This window comes from Acomys russatus, chromosome 31 (genome assembly GCF_903995435.1).
Source record: "Acomys russatus chromosome 31, mAcoRus1.1, whole genome shotgun sequence".
NCBI lineage: Eukaryota > Metazoa > Chordata > Mammalia > Rodentia > Muridae > Acomys > Acomys russatus.
Genome location: NC_067167.1, coordinates 36,610,222 through 36,628,834, shown reverse-complemented (window position 1 = coordinate 36,628,834; position 18,613 = coordinate 36,610,222). Strand labels below are relative to the sequence as shown.

Below are 18,613 nucleotides of genomic sequence, written 5' to 3'. Positions count from 1 at the left end.
TGCATGCTGCTTTGTGACATTACTGCCACAAGCTACCCTTACATCTGTCAGTGACATTCGGGCCCTCAACCCAGTGGTCCCTACGAGTCTCAAGGTCCTTGAGCTGACCATGGCTTGTAATCCTGGGAGGAGCCACACAAAAAGCTTCTAGTTTAAACAACACCCAGCTTAGCCTTGATGGTGTCTAATCCTTTTTTTTTCTTTTTTGGAATTTATTTTTTAATTTCTTGGTGTATGGTCTACCGTAAAGGTATAACCACAGCCCTAATCTTTCTTTGACTGTTATACTCATTAGATCCCAGGATTTATTCATAAGAAAACAGCTCAGCAAAGATAGCCTTCTGGTATGTTCTTTCCAGCTCTGACTTTTGTCTACCCAGTGAATATCAAGACAGGCAAGAAACAGCTCCAGGGATTGCCCCTGCAACCTCCTTGGCACACATTTCACCAGTTTTCCCCGTCATATAGGTTGAATTGGGTTATGTAGGAACAAGCCATGGACACTTTAGTGTGCAAAAATAGTATTATATAAAGCTTAATTTTAAACATTATGAAAAATACATATTTACAGGAGAAACTACAAAATACAAGTATATACAATAATATGTTATGCTTAAATTACATAAATTCTTTAACATTCTCCAGATTAATAAATTATACATAGTATCAACAGAAACAGCTGGCACCTCTGCAAGGCATGAAGCAAGGTTTCTTTTTGAAAAAAAAAAATCACACAGTGAAAAACTTTTTATCCAGGGGATCTTCAGGTGCACTCTTAATGTCTCGAGTAGATTGCATCTAGAAGCAAAGATGATATGGTTAGAAACTGTAGAGCAGTGGTTCTCAACCTGTGGGTTGCGACCCCTTCAGCTGTTTACATTATGGTTCCAAACAGTAGCAAACATTCAGCTATGAAGCAGCAACTAAAATAATTTTATGGTTGCGGGTCACCACACCATGAGGAACTGTGTTAAACGGTCGAAGTGTTAGGAAGGGTGAGAACCACTGCTGCTGAGGGACTGTCTCTGCTGTCCTAGTTATGAAATCTGTACATGGGAGACACTGGTGGGCACCACTAAAGCTCCATGTGATGGAGGAGACAGCCTCACGATGGGGCCAGCCCACTCCATTTACAAACGTAGATGCCTGGACTTGGAAGGGACGCTGGTTGCCCGCATCCTCCTGCCTCTGAGTTGCAGAGGGAGCCACAGGGCAGGGCACAGAGTAATCTGCCCAGGCTGTCGCATGGGCTATGTTCTGCATCCTAGCAGTTGGGAGTGAGGTTGTCTGTTTTCAGTCCACAGTTAGCTTCATTTAGGCACACCCAAGCTCAGTTTTTAAAAGATTCGCAAACAAGTTAACACAAGACAAAGGAACCCTTGAAATCTACCCCCACCAACTGCACCATCCCGGGGTGTCTTAAAGAAACTGACATGTAGAAACCTTAATTTACTTCACGGATAAATTAGGGGGTAATTATTTACAACACAAAAGATTATCCGATTTACAGTGCACTCCTCTAAACAGCTCACTAAATAACATGCCGGCTGGGTGGGCAGGATTGAGACTGCAGAGAACGAGGGAACCTCAGGAGGAGGCGGCAGTCTAACAGCACTAGAAACAGAAAGCAGGCCCATGACCAGGAACTGCAGCCCGGACTGGCCCTTCTCAGCCTGTGTAGTACCTTTGGCCTCAATGGCTGGCCAGAGGTAGGAATCCTCTTCTTGCCGGTTAGTTATTGCTGATGAAAGCATGCTTTAGGAAGTTTGTGATTTTTTTTTTTTCATTCCTGAATTTTATTATTTTTTTTTAATCTGAGAAATGCTACACTCTTGCTCTAGAAGATTTATAAACGAGTAGAAAAAAACATCACATGATCTTGGGTTGTTCTGAGATAGTAATTTTACTGTCAGATTGCCTCTCATTCGTTGCCCCCGCCCCGACCCTCCCTACCCCAATAAATGTTGCTTCTATCTGTTTTACATTCTGCATTTCCTAACTTGTGCCATGGCTAAGCTATGGTTTGTCACTCAGTGGATGTTTGGTCCCTACTGGAAAGTGGTGGGACCTGAAAGAAGTGGGCCAAGTGGGAGGTGAGGGCTGACTCTCAGCACAGGTTAGGTGTCACAGGAGTGAATTCACTTCCGCAGAACAAGTTTCTGTCAAAGAGCAAGCATAGTTCCTTCTTAGTTGCCTGCTTTCTCTCTCATGATATGATCTCATCTGATGTGTTGTACACTAGCTGCTGGGCCCCACCAAAGGTCAAGTGCGTGAGGTCAGCCCACGCATGGGCTTCTTTTCTTTGTGGATTGAACCCAGGGTGCCCTGTCACCAAGCTACATCCCTACCCAAAGCCTCTTGTCTTTGTAAAGTATCTAGTCCCAAGTATGTTGTTATAGCAACCAAGACAAAGATTCTTTATAAGGGTCATCCATCCACACAATGATAATATCCTCAAAAGTAGTATTCTGAAGCCAGGTGTAATAGCCTGTGCCTCTAGTCCTGCTTACGGCAAGGCTGAGGTGGAAGGAATGCTTGAGCTTAGCACTCCAAGGCCAGTCTGGGAAACACAGCCTTCACCTCAAACAACCAAACACCAGAAGCCATTCTGAATGAACACTGTACTATTATTAGTCAGTGTGCGCTGGTGTTGCTAGTTCCTGCTATGACCTCTGTCTCAAGGGTCCATTATAGTGAAATGCTTAGTCTGCAGGGTGATGGTGTTAGAAAATGCCATGGTGAACCTTCTGGAAGATGATGCGTCCTCAGAAGGAAACTCTTACAAGATTATGTGGCCCTGCCTCTCCCAAGCTTCCTCTTTCCTGGGGAGAGGTGTGACCACTTGCCCTGACAGGCACTCTCCTGTGATTGCTATCTGCCATTTACTATGAGGTCCTCACAAGGGCTGAGGGGACACAAGCACATGCTCTTGAACCCCCAAAAGTGAAAGCGACACGAACTTTCTGCTTTATAACGTTAGCTGCCTTGAGTGCTTTGTGGTGACGACGCCAAGCTGACTAGCATAGTCGTCTATTGCATCACTGTTCTTCACTCCAACTTATAACTGAAAAGGCTTTATGCACAAAGGGTATTCGTATATTTAAGATAATAGGAAAATGCTCCGTCACAGATATGAATGCATGGAAGACACTGAAAATCCAATTGCCAAATTCGTCATCGAATCAGCTTTGTAATTTGGACTCCCAGTTATGGCTTCAGTGCGTTCTTCCCCTAGTGGTCAGTTTTATCTCTTAGAAAAGAAATATTCAGGAGAGGTTTTTGGAGAAAGCATGCTGGGTTAGGCAGACAGAGGGTGTAGCCAATTGCCGGAGCATCCGCCTGCCATGGGTGGGCCCTGGGTATTATGCCAGCACTGAAAAAAAATGATTGATACTAAATTTCTGTTCAACTGTGGAACCCTCCCCTATTCTGCCTTTCCTGTCTGTTGCTACTTTTGGGGGTGCCCTTTGGGTAGAAGAAGAAGTGGGAGGTTCATGCTGGAGCGACACTGAACTGGCACTAGATTCCAGATGAATGCATCGAGAGCGAGTGAGGTCAGCTCTTACCTCTGTGATACTCCGGATTCACATTTTCATAGATCGGAAACAGGGGGTTTTCTTGTTCGTTCCGCAGCTTCCTTGCTCTGAGGACGTCTCTCACACACTGATGCAGATATACGTACTGACACTGCAGAAAGTCGTAAGAAACATCAGAGAAAGGATCCTCAAGCAGAAGAAAGGTTTCGATTTATCTTAGGGTTCTATTGCTGCAACAAAACACCATGACCAAAAGCAAGTTGGAGTGGGACGGTTTACTCAGCTTACACTTACACACCTCTGTTCATCACCAAAGGAAGTCAGGACAGGAACTCAAAAAGGGCAGGAACGTGAAAGCAGGAGCTGATGCAGAAGCCATGGAGGGGTGCTGTTTACTGGCTTGCTCCTCATGGCTTGCTCAGCCTGCTTTCCTATAGAACCCAGGACCACCAGCCCAGGGATGGCACCACCCACCATGGGCTGGGCCCTCCCCCATTGATCACTAAGGAGAAAATGCCTTACAGCTGGATCTCATGGAGGCATTTCTTCAAATAAGGATCCTTTTTTTTCTAATGACTCCAGCTTGTGTCAGATTGACACACAAAATCAGCCAGTACAGGACTGTCACAGAATACCCACAGTTGCTAGGATTTTGTATAATTATAATCTCTTTTTTCTGTTTCTTTCTGTTTTGATGAGACAGGGTCTCCTGTACCAGAGCTGGCTGGGACATCACTCTAGAGCCTGGCTTTTTATCCAAATTCAGGTCCTTATATTTTTACAGCAAAGCCCTTGACTGTCTGAACTATCTTTTCAGCTCCCATCCACTACCTTTACATGATACATATCGCTACGGTATGTGCTATGAGTGCCTAGCACCATGTCTTTCCTGCACACAGTAGGTCCCTCACAAACTAAGCACAAGAATGAATGCAAACACTTTTATTGTGTCCTTTACATAAGCTGCCTTATGAGCTCAACACCCTTGTGAAGTAAATACAACTATGAAACCACCTGAGACCCAGAGGAATTCATTATCTCTTCCAAATTTGCATGGCCAAGAAATGGGACCCTTAGAATTGTTATGGAGATGTGACGTCCAAGTTCATGTTTTCAGCATATTGATTTTTTTAAAAATGAGGAATTAATTTCACAGCATACTCTCCTCTTGTGTGCCCCTTCTTTCACAGATATGGTGCGGAAAGGGGGTACGTACAATTATCTCAACGAATGCCACTGCATCAAAACACAAGCCCAGCACCTTGTCTGTCTCCGTCCTCTTAGCATCTGAGTCTGAATTGTGGAAGAACCTCAAAGATGCTGATAGATGTGGAGACCTACAGAGAGCTATGTCAAGAAGACAGGTCCTCAGGCCAGCCACTTTGGAGCGAACTACTTTAAAAAGCACATATAGGAGGGTAAGGGCTCTAGTGACCATAAAGATACCTCAAAGATTCTACTGATGATAGTGTCTTAGCTACAGACAGCCAAACTTAGGAGCTGGGTTCCCTCCTTTCTACCTAGCGAACTCCTTAAGGAGGAGCAGAGGCAAAAAAAAAAAAAAAAAAAAAAAAGGAAAAATCCCCCCCCCCCCCAAAAAAAAGGAGGAGCAGAGGCCTGTGTGTCTGTAGTCCCTAGTTTCTCTAGCTTCTTACCACGATACAGCCATTGCTGGAACCCAGGGAGTGAGAAGGCTGGGAGGGGAGCCCAGCGCCATGCTGGGGAGACTGGCTTTCCTCCCACAGGCCCACTGATGACGCTTCTTAGAGTCTGTGTCTGAGTCAACACAGCAAGGGGCCCAAGGGTCTCCTCCACAGATAACAGCCTCTGTCCACTCAAGGTGTCAGACTTGGTACCGATAGCAAGTAGATAGACATGGAACATTCTTCCTGGACTGTGTGTTTAAGGTGATCAATGTCATGGAGCTTATAGGGTTTTTTTGTTTTGTTTTATTTTTTTAAAGCTTGAGATACAATGTGAAAGTAAAAGTCTCCCCTCACCAAGATTTTTTTTTTTTCCAAAGTGAGCAGTTCTTATTTTCATGGGTGGCACATCAGACATCATTCCTGATTGGAAACTAGCCAGACACTCTAACCACAGGACTGTCTAGGACAGTTACAAGATTCAGACTGTTAGTTTTAGTTTTATCAGGCGTTCTCATGTTGCTCACACTGGCCTTGAACTCTCCGTCTTCCTGCCGTAGCTCGCAGGGGCTGGCCACACAGGCAAGGGTCATTGTGCCCTGTTTTAGTCCAAGCTGGGGGAGGAACTCAGGGCCTTCTGCATGCTGGGCAAGCATTCCATGGACAGAGCACATCCTCAGCACTCTCCTCTCCTTTTGATCTTTTGGGGTGCTAGGAATTGAACTTGGGGCCTAACACATACTAGGTAAGAATTCTTCCACTGAGCTATAGTACCAGATAGCTTAGAACATCAAACAGACAGGCAGACAGACAAATAGTCATACGCAAGGCTTGCTTCAGTATTAAGATCTATTTTTTTGCTTTCTGTTTTTCTTTCTCTCACAGACCCTACTTGGTTTTATGCTACCTTCACCTTGAAAATCAACTTTTAAAAAAATGTGTGTGTGTGTGTGTGTGTGTGTGTGTGTGTGTGTGTGTGTGTGTGCATGCCTGCCTGAGTTTATGTGCGCCGGGTACATGCAGGAGCCTTTGGAGGCCAGAAGATGGGGTTGGTTCCCTGGAATTGGAGTTACAGGGTGTTCTCAGCCCCATGTGGTGCTGGAAACCAAATCTGGATCTTCTGAAAAAGTGGTAAAGCACACATAACTGCTAAGCACCCTCTCCTGCTCCACATAACCTTTACTTTTTAATTAAATTGCTTGTGAGTGGAAGAGGTAGACAGTGAATGAACTCTGTTATACCCAGGCCATAGCTTAGTAATAAAGTGTTCAACAGTGATCCACCACGGGCTTTGAAACTAATTACTCTCTATTAATTTGCTTTGTCTTAAATATCAACTGTTCCCAATAGGCTAGTCTTTCAGAACTGATTACTTCTAAAATCATCAAGTTGCTACTGTAACCACCACCCCGACTTACATCTTAAAGAAAATAGGAAAAAACAAAAACCAAAACCCTAACCTCAAGGCCCTGATTGGGGAGGCCCTGGCTGAGCGCTGACATTTTCCCATTCCATTTAATTCCACCAATCTTTGTGACCAAATGCCTACACGATGATAAAGTATAGAGCTGTGTATAAAGCTTCATGCAGAACAGGAAGCTCTTGAGATCATTTGTGGGAAGAAAATACCAAACTAGAAAGAAAAGGTGACCTTTAGAGAGCCTGGAGAATGCAGGGCATCCCACGTGACAAAGATGACATGAGAACGAGTTGGGAGTCCAGTGTAGCTGAAACACAGGTTGTCTGGGTCATAGGTGACCTTCAGGATAGTCTTCTAATTGTGACCTGAAACACTTTATCCCACAATATCTCAGTGTCTCCTCATGGGAGCAGTGGGCATGCCATTGCCTGCTCTCCCTCAACAAAGTCTCTCTCAGAGTTAGGCTGCAAATCTGCTCTGAGGCAGAAGGCTAAAAGGGAGAAGACACTTGCAAGTCCCTTATTTCCTCTTTGTCTGGAAACCCTTGCTGTTTGATAAAGCCATCAAACATGACGATGACCTGAATTCCTTTGTATCCCAAGATCTCAAGGTACAAGAACACTGAGATCATGGCCACTGTGGACTCAGATACATTATGCAAGGGCCCAGAAATTCCTTTTTCCTTTTTTGGAGCCATCACCCACAGGCACTGGACTGTGAATTATAGCCCTCTGCATCCATGCCTATTCATGTAACTAAGCAAGTCAGGACCGCTGTGGAGCAGGGAGCCCAAGACTGTAGACTGTAGACATTGTCACTGTGGCCGAGGCTTAAAGCTACAAGGATAATGCCTGATTGCTCTCTGGGATTTTGACTGGCTAAGAAAAAAAAAAAAGGAGACAGGAAAGTTGTATCAACTTTATATTTCATGGTTCTATTTATTTTCAAAGTCAGGGAAAGGAAACAAGCTAGGCAGTGGAAATATTTCAGGATTCCGTGTGTTTTACTTAAGTCAGGCCAGGAGCAAATAAGCAGCCTCCTGGCCTGGCCAGTGCACCAACTCTGTAGAGCCAGCTCAGTGCTAGCTGTCTGAGCAACAGAACTTGAACTTGGATCTCAAGCACTCACATAACAAGTCAAGTGAAGTGGTGCATGCCTGCAGCCTCAGCACCGGGGAGGTGGGGAGTGGTGCATGCCTGCAGCCCCAGTGCTGGGGAGGTGGGAAGTGGTGCATGCCTGCAGCCCCAGTACCGGGAAGGTGGGGAGCGGTGCATGCCTGCAGCCCCAGTGCTGGGGAGGTGGGAAGTGGTGCATGCCTGCAGCCCCAGTACCGGGAAGGTGGGGAGCGGTGCATGCCTGCAGCCCCAGTGCTGGGGAGGTGGGAAGTGGTGCATGCCTGCAGCCCCAGTACCAGAAGGTGGGAAGCGGTGCATGCCTGCAGCCCCAGTGCTGGGGAGGTGGGAAGTGGTGCATGCCTGCAGCCCCAGTACCGGGAAGGTGGGGAGCGGTGCATGCCTGCAGCCCCAGTGCTGGGGAGGTGGGAAGTGGTGCATGCCTGCAGCCCCAGTACCGGGAAGGTGGGGAGCGGTGCATGCCTGCAGCCCCAGTGCTGGGGAGGTGGGAAGTGGTGCATGCCTGCAGCCCCAGTACCAGAAGGTGGGAAGCGGTGCATGCCTGCAGCCCCAGCACCAGGGATCTGGGAAGCGGTGCATGCCTGCAGCCCCAGTGCCGGGGAGGTGGGAAGTAGTGCATGCCTGCAGCCCCAGCACCGGGGAGGTGGGAAGCGGTGCATGCCTGCAGCCCCAGTGCCGGGGAGGTGGGAAGCGGTGCATGCCTGCAGCCCCAGTGCCGGGGAGGTCATGCCTGCAGCCCCAGCGCCGGGGAGGTGGAGACAGTTGTACCCCTGGGGTTTACTGACCAGTCATCTAGCTGAATTGGAGAGTGATTCAGGGTCAAAGTTCAGTGAGAGACCTTGTCTCAAAAAATGAGGTGGATAGAAACTGAGAAAGACACCCAATGTTCACCTCTGGCTTCCATAAGCTTGTGCGTGCGCACGCACACACACACACACACACACACACACACCTCAACAGTATTTAGAATATGTTGGGCATTTCTTCTCCAACTTACAAATTAATTATAGTCTGAGTTTGTGGAATTGATACTGAAATGAAACACTGGCACTGACGTTTTAGCAACATAATTATAAGATATTCGCTCATGTGTGTACTAGATTTTAAAAAGTGGTACAGAGACAGCAAAGTTCCTACTACCAAGAGGGATGACAGTTAAGATGAGGGTTATATGATCCCATCCCCTAAGTGAGATGACAGATAGACAGACAGCAATCATCGCGAAGAGCATGGCTCCCAGGGAGCCTCAGGAAGAGTGGCTGGGGTCCTGCCAGTGAAGTCGCCGTTAATTTTGTCTGAACTCACCAAGCAAGCAGCATGGATGTGGTGACCTGCCTGCCCTCTGCTGTGACAACCACAGCCTGGGAACACTGGAACTGTAGAAGGACCAGCTAAGAAGCCTCTGGCTGTAAAAGTCAGCTGACCAAAACCACAAGGACAATCTACCACCGTGAAAATCTAGAACAGATGAGCTGGGTTCTCTGATAAGTAGATGGCATAGAAAAAAGTGGGAAGAAGGGTTGTTATTGCCAGAAGAGGTATAAAGATTGGAGCTTTAAGCAAAGTTAGATAATTTTTACAAAAAGTAATTTTAAAACAGCCAGATATGGTGGTGCATACCTTTAGTCCCAGCACTCAGGAGGCAGAGTCAGGCAGATCTCTGAGTTCAAGGCCAACCTGGTCTACCTAAAGAGTTCCAGGACAGCCAGGGCCACATAGTGAAAAATGTATATTGAAAAACCAAAAATAAATAAATAAATAATAATAAAATTAATTAATTAAGTAATTAAAGATTGGTAGAGATATTTAAATACTGACTAGGGATTACAATTAAAATTGTTAAGTGTGATCAATGGCACGGTGGTGGCGATGCTGAGGAGCATCTCTCTACCTACATATATACATGCATGTATACGGACTGGCTCTATAAGGTTGGAGGACTGGCGTGAGATTCAGATGAGGCAATGACTTGATGCTGCTACTTGTAGAAGCTGGGGTTTGGATTAGTGGAGATGTGTTATCTGACCTCCCTAGTTCACCCGCTGCCTCCAGCCCACAATCCTGGGAAACAAGCCCAGAGCCCTGTGCATTTTTAGGAAAGCATTCTACAATAAACCATCACAGCCCAGGTCTGTGCGCTCTTAAAAACTTCGTATTGAAACACTGAGAGCATGAGATAAACTGCTATGGTGAAAGTACTAGCCGGTCATGCTGGTGCATGCTCAACCTTCTCGTTCTGGGGATTAAGGATCGTAAACTCAAGGCTAACCTGGGCTATACAGTGAGGTCCTGTGTCAACGACACAGAACTGGCACTGGGAGATGGCTCCGCAGCTACGAACATGCGCGGTCGAAGTTTGGTTTCCAGCACCTACAGTGGCTGATAAACCACCACTGGTAACCAGCCCTCAGTGCCTGGGCGCCCAATGTCTTCCTCCTAGCCTCTTCAGGCACCCGCGTGTACTTGCATCCCCTCCCCCCCACACACACACACGCACACACACACACACACACATATAATAAAAGTAAAATAATCTTTAAAAACCACAATCTAAACAATAACCGAGTGATAGACACAGAGACAGATACACACACACACTCACACACATATACACACACATACACACACATACATACACACACATACACCTACAGATACACATAAACAAAAGTAAAATAATCTTTAAAAACCACAATCTAAACAATAGCCGAGTGATAGACACACAGACACACAGACACACACACACACACACATACACACACATATATACATGTACACACACATACATACATACACACACACTCACACATACACACATACACACACACACACTCAGGGGAGTACAATGGTAGCAGATCCGGTGAGTACGTGCTGTCTACAAGAGAGGCAAGGACACCAGGCTTTTGCCAAATGTGGCACAGAAGGTGAGCTCCACAGGATGTTAACATATGCTGCACCAGAAAGAATTTAGGGGCTCAGAGTGATTTTAGAACTGCGGGTTCAGCAGAGATCAAAGGGGAACCTTGCTGGGGATGCTGCTTGTGTGGTCTCCATGGCTACCAGTTCCTGCATGGCAGCATGGGGACAGAACTTTTCATGCATGGAAAACTTTTCAGATTTTGTCTTTTCCCTCTGAGTTACTTGAGGGAAGGTTTGGGGAAGCCAGTGAGTAGGAACCTGAGTTTCAGGTACAGGAGTGAAATGGGCGTGGTGTATGAGGTTTGCGCACAGACCTGACTGTGGGGCAGTGGCTTGGTATTCAAGAGCCTAGGCTTGTCCAGAACAAGGTCCAAGCTTGCCCAGGGGTTATTTTCCTGACATAATTTTTTTTTAATTATTTGGGAATTTCATACAATGCACCCCATCACACTCGCTTCCTATTCCCCGTAGGTCCACCCTCACACCCTTGCACCACCCCCGAACCCACCAACCAGCCAAGCAAACAAAAAGACCACCAAGTCCAATTTGTGCTGCCCATTTACTAAAGACAGAGTTTCTCTGTGTGGCCTTTTCTGGCCTGTAACTCATTGTGTAGACCTTGCTGGCCTCGAACTCTACCTGCCTCTGTTTCCTGAGTTCTGGGATTAAGGGTGTATACCACCACCACCCAGCATGACTATGGATTTTGCACAAAACTTTTTAGCCTCTGAGCTTTAGCTTTCTTGGAAATAAAAACAAGTATGGCAGGACAGTGTCTTAAAAAATAAAATAAAATCTATGAATGTCAAAGCTCTTTTCAAAGAGAAGCATATAACTTTTCTGATTATACCCTTGACATATCCAGAGGTGGAGGGGGTGGGAGCTAGGGGAGAGAAGAGATTTAGCAACTTCTTTATGGAAGTTCCTGTGCTTATCCTACCAAGTTGCCTTGAAATGAGTTCCTAAGTGGGCTGGTCTAGCCAGAGCCCCAAGTATAATGTTTTTTCCAATGTACTCCATCTTTCTTCCTGCCTACCTAAGTCAATTCTTCTCTGAGATACTCAATAAGCAGTGTACCTAATGCTGAAGATCAGTGAGATTTGCTTTAAAATGTGAACTCCTAGACAGTCTGTATATCTGCTTCTCTCTCTTGCTCAGGTGTCCTGGACAGTCAGGGGCGCAGAAGGGCACTGGTGTCCAGCTCAGAGGTCTTACCTCAGTCTGCACCATGTGGACTCTGTGAAGTCTTAGGTCATGCACTGCCCCATAAATGTCCACGGAGTCCTTGGAGTCCAGCTGCTGGAGGATCCGGTCCAAGGCAACAAAGGTCCCGGTTCTGCCCACACCAGCGCTGGAGAGAAGCAAAGGAAAGATGGGGGCCTCTGGCTTGATTGCTCTTTCAAGACCACACGAGGAGACTCTGGCCATCTTTCTTCTGTCTCTCAATTTGTGGGAGAATGCAGGGATTCTCTCTCACCACAGACGTGCTCTCTCTCAAAGAAAGATAGCATAAAGTCCCCGTGATCCACCTCTTCCCCCTTTTCCTAACCCTCACCCCAACGATGTAAGTCCTACTCTGACCTTGGCATATTTCAGGACCTTGCCTATATAATTTTCCTACATGCTTGCAATTCCCAAAAGAACACACTATACATTTTGAACATTTACTGAAATGCGAAGACTCTTTACATGTTCTTTTGCCACGTTCTCTGCTCAATATTTCAAGTATTGTTTTGAGATGTATTCATTTGCGATACAGAAATAAGCTCCTCCCTCATTTGCTCTTTCATTTTTCTTTCCCATTGCCTGTTCTTTTAAAGACTGTTTTGAGGAAGTTCTTGCTGTATACTCATGGTCTTCCTGCCTTAGCAGCCCTGGTGTGGTGCTCACGGGCACACACATCTATGCTCGGCATACCTCCAACTTCTTTTAACTATTCTATACCACAGAGCATAAGATCATTTTTAGTTTTTCTATTTAAAACCATGTAGCAGTGAACGTCCTTGTGAACCTGTGTGGGAACTTCTGAGCCATTGGTAGCTAGAAGGGCACTGCTGGGTTGGTTATTGGTTATGAACACTTTTGCTAAAAATTGCTAAATTTCTCCTTAGTGCTGGCTCTTTGATGCTGCACCCATCGATGATACCAGGGTGAATTTGTTCTTGTTCGACCCAGACAAAATCAGAGCTGGGAATGCAGAAGACAGAGTGCATGCCTGTCTGCCCACTTGTGATAAACACTCCCATAAAGACTTTCTACAGCCCCAGAAGAACTCCCTTCTCACCCGCCCCCCCCCCCCATGCCTTGCTTTTCTATTTGTTTGTTTATTATGTATACACCTGCAGGCCAGAAGAGGGCGCCAGATCACATTACAGACGGTTGTGAGCCACCATGTGGTTGCTGGGAATTTAACTCAGGACCTCTAGAAGAGCAGTCAGTGCTCTTAACCTCTGAGCCATCTCTCCAGCCCCTCATGGCATGCTTTTCATGTGCCACACATGTGCATAGGTTTTAAAGTTATCTTTCGCATTAACACTGTGGCAGTCCACGTAATCTGTTTTCCACAGAATGCTTGGCCAGGCAGAGGCAGTGCTGACACCTCCCTCCACTGGGAAGCAAACACCAACTCCTGCCTCAGGTGGTTAAGACCAGTGAGAACTTCTGACAAAGCCGCAAATGTAACCACCCTCACGTTTGTCTGAAGAGCTCAGCTTTGAATCTACCGATCACATACTGTGGCACCCGTTCCCACCGCGGAGCCCTACTGTTCCTCAGCACCCCTATCATCATTCTCTGTAGGCCCTCTTTCTGGTTATTCTGGCTGGCAATGAACACACGTATACAGGGCACAGACAGTCCTCCAGTGTTCCTGGAAGAAAACGCCTGCCATTCTTCAGAAAGCAGGGGGCGCGGAGAGTTCCCCATCCCCACTAAAGCGCTGGGGTCCAAAGGCACAGGAACACAGGGCTGCTTAGGGAGTGGGGCTGCCACAGAGAGATGAGCGCACTTGACGTTTCTTTTACCATGGCAATTCTCTGCTCTTTGTTTGCTAGTGCCATTCCGTGAGGGCTATCAGAGTGTGCTGCAAACATTAGTTAGCCAATCACCGGGCTCCCCGGAGACAGGAGGATAGCGTGGTAAGTTGATATTATGGACAGATGAAGTGAAGCCAAGAAAAGTCAAGAGAGAAAAAGAAGTTTAAGAGCAAAAATTGGCTATAGACTGCTGGAGCGAATTAGCTGGGTCCTTTTGCTCGTCCCTTGTCGGTCTTCGTCCATGTGAAGACACCCCTTTCTCTCCTCTGGACAACACACATGGCTTCAGAGGGTTAGGGTTAGTGTTAGGGTTAGAATTAGACATCCATCTGTCTGTGGCTTGATCTTAAAGCTTCCAGAATTGTGAAAAATACATTTCTGTTGTTTTTAAGTTACCCAGGCTACAGTAGTTTGTGTTAGCATCACCAGTGGACACAAACACGCTACCAGACCTATTGGGAGGTCTGGGGCAGGGAGCTTGAAGGATGGATAATATTTATCCAGGTGGCAGAGAGAGAGAATGCTATCTTGAGGAGTTAAAGATAGAAGGAAGCAGGGATAGGTCTGTGCACCAGACTCAGAAGAAAAATGACTTGTTTTCTCTTACATGCAGGACCTGGATGAAAAACTCCATGAAGTGGTGTGAACGGGACCTGTGCCCCACAGTTCCAGGTGTTTGAACACTTGATCTCCAGTCAGTGGTGCTCTTTGCGTGGGTTTAGAATGTGGCCTCACTGGAGGAAGTACTTCACTGTGGGCAGGCTTTGAGTATTTATAGTCATGCCCCACTTCCTGTGTGCACCCTTCTTCTTGCTTATAGTTTTAACATGTAATCTCTCAGCATGCTGTTCCAACTGCCATGCAGCTGCCAGCTGTCACACTGCTCCTCACGTCGTGGACTCTAAACCTCCGCAACCATAAACTCAAAGAAACACTTTTCCCCCGTAAGTTACCTTGTTCATGGTATTTTATCATAGCAACAGAAAAGCAACTAATATATTATACAAATGAGTGCGCACACACGTGCTTGTGCGTGCGTGCGTGCGTGTGTGTGTGTGTGTGTGTGTGTGTGTGTGTGTAATGACACTAGAAAGAGGGCCAAGAGAGGGGAGACAGAAATCTTAAGAAATAAGAAGATAATCGAGTACATGTGGTATTAAAGCAGAAGGGGTTGAGGAAAGAACCTACCAGAAGGAGGCAGAGGATGTGGGAGAGGTCTGTGGTGGAGGAAAACACACAAAAATAAAGAATAAGGATGCTTGTGTATAAAAATGTGACAAGGAAACTTATTAGCTTGTATGAAAATCTAAAAAAAAAAAAATTTAAAAAATTAGAAGCAAGCAAAACAAAGGAATAAACTTGTAGAGTCAACTTCTTGTGTACAATAGGAGAGGAAGAGGTGAGAAACTGAACTGACGGTAAGATGGGCCCATTATGGAGGGCACGGGAGTCACTTAAGGATTCTATATTTCATGTAGTAGGAAAGGACATAAGAAGAGAGCGAGGGGGAGAATGAAGTGGGAGGTGAAGGAAGTGGAGAAGTTGAAGCTGTGAGGAAGGATGAGATTAGGGAAAGACAGAGAGGCCAGCTGGCTGGCTGGAGAAACCTTCAGGGCCACAAGTCTGTGCATTGCTTCAGATTCCTACAGGCAGGGCCTCCACCACGACTGTCTCTCAGGGCGCTCAACTGCAGCGCACCACAGTGGGCCCAGCCCCACGACTGCCCCTCAGGGCGCTCAACTGCAGCGCACCACAGTGGGCCCAGCCCCACGACTGCCCCTCAGGGCGCTCAACTGCAGCGCACCACAGTGGGCCCAGCCCCACGACTGCCTCTCAGGGCGCTCATACCTGCAGTGCACCACAGTGGGCCCAGCCCCTGGGCTTCTGTTGATGTAGTCCCTGACAGTCCTCACAAACTGGATCAGGGACTGGGTGGTCTCTGGGACTCCATGGTCTGGCCAGACTGTGTAGTGGAAGTGACGGATGAGTCTGTGTGCATCCAACTGGTCCTCCTGCAAGGGTGGAGAAGGGGCAGTGAGAGGGACAACCTCTGACAACTGTGTCACAACGGAGCTTCCATGGTCTAAAATACAGGCTGCGAACCAGCGAAAGCAGGATTTACAGTCTCCTCTTCATATGTTGGGCTGTTTCTTCCTCCCCTCCTTTCCTTTCCTTTCCTTTCCTTTCCTTTCCTTTCCTTTCCTTTCCTTTCCTTTCTTTTCCTTTCCTTTCCTTTCCTGAGATAAGGTCTCATGTAGCCCAGGCTTGCCCCAAACTCTCTAAGTATTCAAGGATGACCTTGAACATCTTCCTGCCTCCACCTCCCAAATGCTGGCATTCCAAATATGTACCACAGTACCTGGCTTCTAAGTTGGGTTTTAAAAGGAAGTCAAGCAAACTGACATACACTGCATATCTTAAATTCCCTGATGGTCCACTCAGGCAGCACCGACTCTGAAACCATCTGCAGGATGAGGTCCCCATAATAGAGGGGGTCCTGGTCTGCTGGCCAGTAATGGTCACACTTTACCTAAAAGAGAACAAATAGACAAGGCTAAGTCTGGGGCCGCGACGGTGATGGTGATGTGGATCTGGACCCTCCCTCCCCTCAAAGTCCCGTCCTGAGACAGGGATCCAGGTCAGCTGCTAAAGCAACTTGACTGTTTACCTTCTGCCACCTGCTCAGGGCCAGTCACAGAGTTGCACAACTCTCCTTCCAACGGATAGAGAGAAACTTCCACCCAAAGCAGGTCCAAATCTCAATGTTTGCATCCATTCACTCTTGGGACAGCTTGAGGATTGGGGGTGGGGTGAGGTGGGGATGGGGGGGGAGGTCCCTCAGTGTCCTGGTCCACCAGCCAGCCAAGCTTTTGGGTTGAGGCCACAGCTCAGTGGCCTGTGAGTTTTGCATAGTGCGCATAACACCTAGAATTCCACCCCCCCAAGAACTTCAAAGATAAGGGGGAAGCGTTCCCTCTCAAGAAAGACCTAACCAAGCAGAGGAAAGCATTGTCTTCCTGGCTTTATTTTGCTCACTTTTTTTTTTTTTTTTTAAATCACTTTTCTTAAGTGGGCCACGGGGCAAAGAGAACTTTAAGAATTTGGAAATTTCAGCTAAACTTGTGTTTATATGCATAAAGAGGTAAGGAACGAGATTTGAGTGTTTGTTTTTAGGTTATGTTTTGTGGAACCTATTACATTGATAGATGTTGCAAGATGCAAATTCATTGACTATAAATATACATTTGCATTTCTGTGTGTATAAACACGGCTTTTATTTTAGTGTGTATGGCGAGGCAGGCAGATATAGCTATATATGTACACTGAATTTCTGTGTACGTGGCTATGCACATAGTCCAGGCATTTCGTCAGCACTTGTCATTACATATATCTCATACGAATATTATCAAACAAAGACAGCGCGGAGAAGGGCATAGGTCCTATTCTAGCCAGGGTGATGGAAGATAGTCTGGAAATCCAACATACACATATTAAACATTTAGTCTCTTTTTAATCCTAAAAGTAGCTGCATAATATAAGACATTATAAATGGAGATTATAAATATAAGAGGTTTGAATAATAGCTCATGTAGATACTTTACTTCGTGTCTGCCAGCACAGCCTAAAATAGTTCTTCCTGAGAGGCTCCTCACCGCTGGGAGGCTCTCTCCCCTACCCACACTTCGAAGGTTGGAGCACACACGCTGTCAGTCGGGTGTTCTTTCCACTCATGTCTACTCTGCGCATCCCAGGCTTCACATGCAAACAGGTTTAAATGAGACATCTGACCGGTAAGTTTAGAAAGGATCCAGGTTCTGTTATAACCAAGTGGCTTAATCCCCTGACAGCTTTCTCCCACGGTCTCTCTTTGGTTCTGCCGGTGGTGTAACTTCGGATGAGCAGGGATAACAGCAAGAAAGCAAAGGCAGGGAGGCAGAAAAAGTTGTTTACTCACTCGGCCTTTCTCAACACACTGGGTCACCATGACGATGTTGTGAACGTTCTGTTCCCATGCCATTTTCCAGAAGTCGTCCTTGGTGCCAGGAAGTGGGCCCTGAGTGGCGATATATTCTCTCCTGAAGTTGTTACCCTGCGATGAATTTACAATATGGAGAGTCAGAGACAATGGGCCTCTTCAGAATTGTAAACAAAGAGCTAGCCCGTAGCCTGGATGATATGGAGATCTCTGCCGGGCCCTGGAGTTGAGAATAAGATATGAGCTCAGGTGTCAAGGCTGGGCAGCAGGAAGAACAAAGGCCCGAGCAGTGGACTATTGTTAAAAGCCCCACTCCCTTTTATCAGCTGGATCTGTTTGTAAAGGCAAACGCAGGATTCCATGCACAATACAGAAAATGGCTTTACTCTTGTGTGTGTGTGTGTGTGTGTGTGTGTGTGTGTGTGTGTGTGCATCTATGTGTGCCTGTGTATGTCTGTGTGTGCCTTTGGGTGCATGTGTGTGTAGACTGTTCAATTTGGAAAGTTGACATCACAATAATTTGGAAAATGGTGCCATGTAAAGGAAACGTAATGGAAAACGAGCCACTGATGCCTGGGCTTCCGCCAGATGGTGTGCAGTGGCTTTGGGCTTTGGAAGATCTGACTCCATCCTGACCATGGTGACCTAGATATCTTCGCTAAGCCAGTCTTCATTTCAGCAACACAGAGTTGCTTGTAATCTTAGTGGGGGGCTCACTGTGCCATTGCCCTCGCTCACAATCTCCGCATTACACCAGCTCTGCCATCCACACAACCCAACCACCCACACAGTGCTTCTCGGCTGCCTAATCTTTATTTATCCTTAGCACCTTGTCTGTTTGACTGAAGTCGTCTTTCATCCTTCTCGCTACTGGCTGACATTCTGCTCCTACACACTCTGTGGTGACCTCTAATCTCTGCTACCCAGTGTGGTCCTCTGGCTGGCAGACAT

At 46.6% G+C, this 18,613-nt stretch overlaps 1 protein-coding gene across 2 annotated transcripts in view; it reads right to left on the bottom strand.

Annotated features, from left to right (window-relative positions):
* Positions 1-292: 292 nt before the first annotated feature.
* Ptprb (protein tyrosine phosphatase receptor type B) overlaps positions 293-18,613 on the bottom strand; it is a 101,389-nt gene continuing 83,068 nt past the window's right edge. For both annotated transcript variants that reach the window (XM_051139895.1, XM_051139896.1), the window contains 6 exons: positions 17,642-17,776; positions 16,094-16,216; positions 15,535-15,698; positions 11,867-12,002; positions 3,567-3,687; positions 293-798 (listed from right to left, as the gene is read on the bottom strand). In XM_051139895.1, the coding sequence (XP_050995852.1) occupies positions 776-798; positions 3,567-3,687; positions 11,867-12,002; positions 15,535-15,698; positions 16,094-16,216; positions 17,642-17,776 (702 nt within the window). In that variant the 3' untranslated portion in view covers positions 293-775. The remainder of the gene's footprint in view (positions 799-3,566; positions 3,688-11,866; positions 12,003-15,534; positions 15,699-16,093; positions 16,217-17,641; positions 17,777-18,613) is intronic.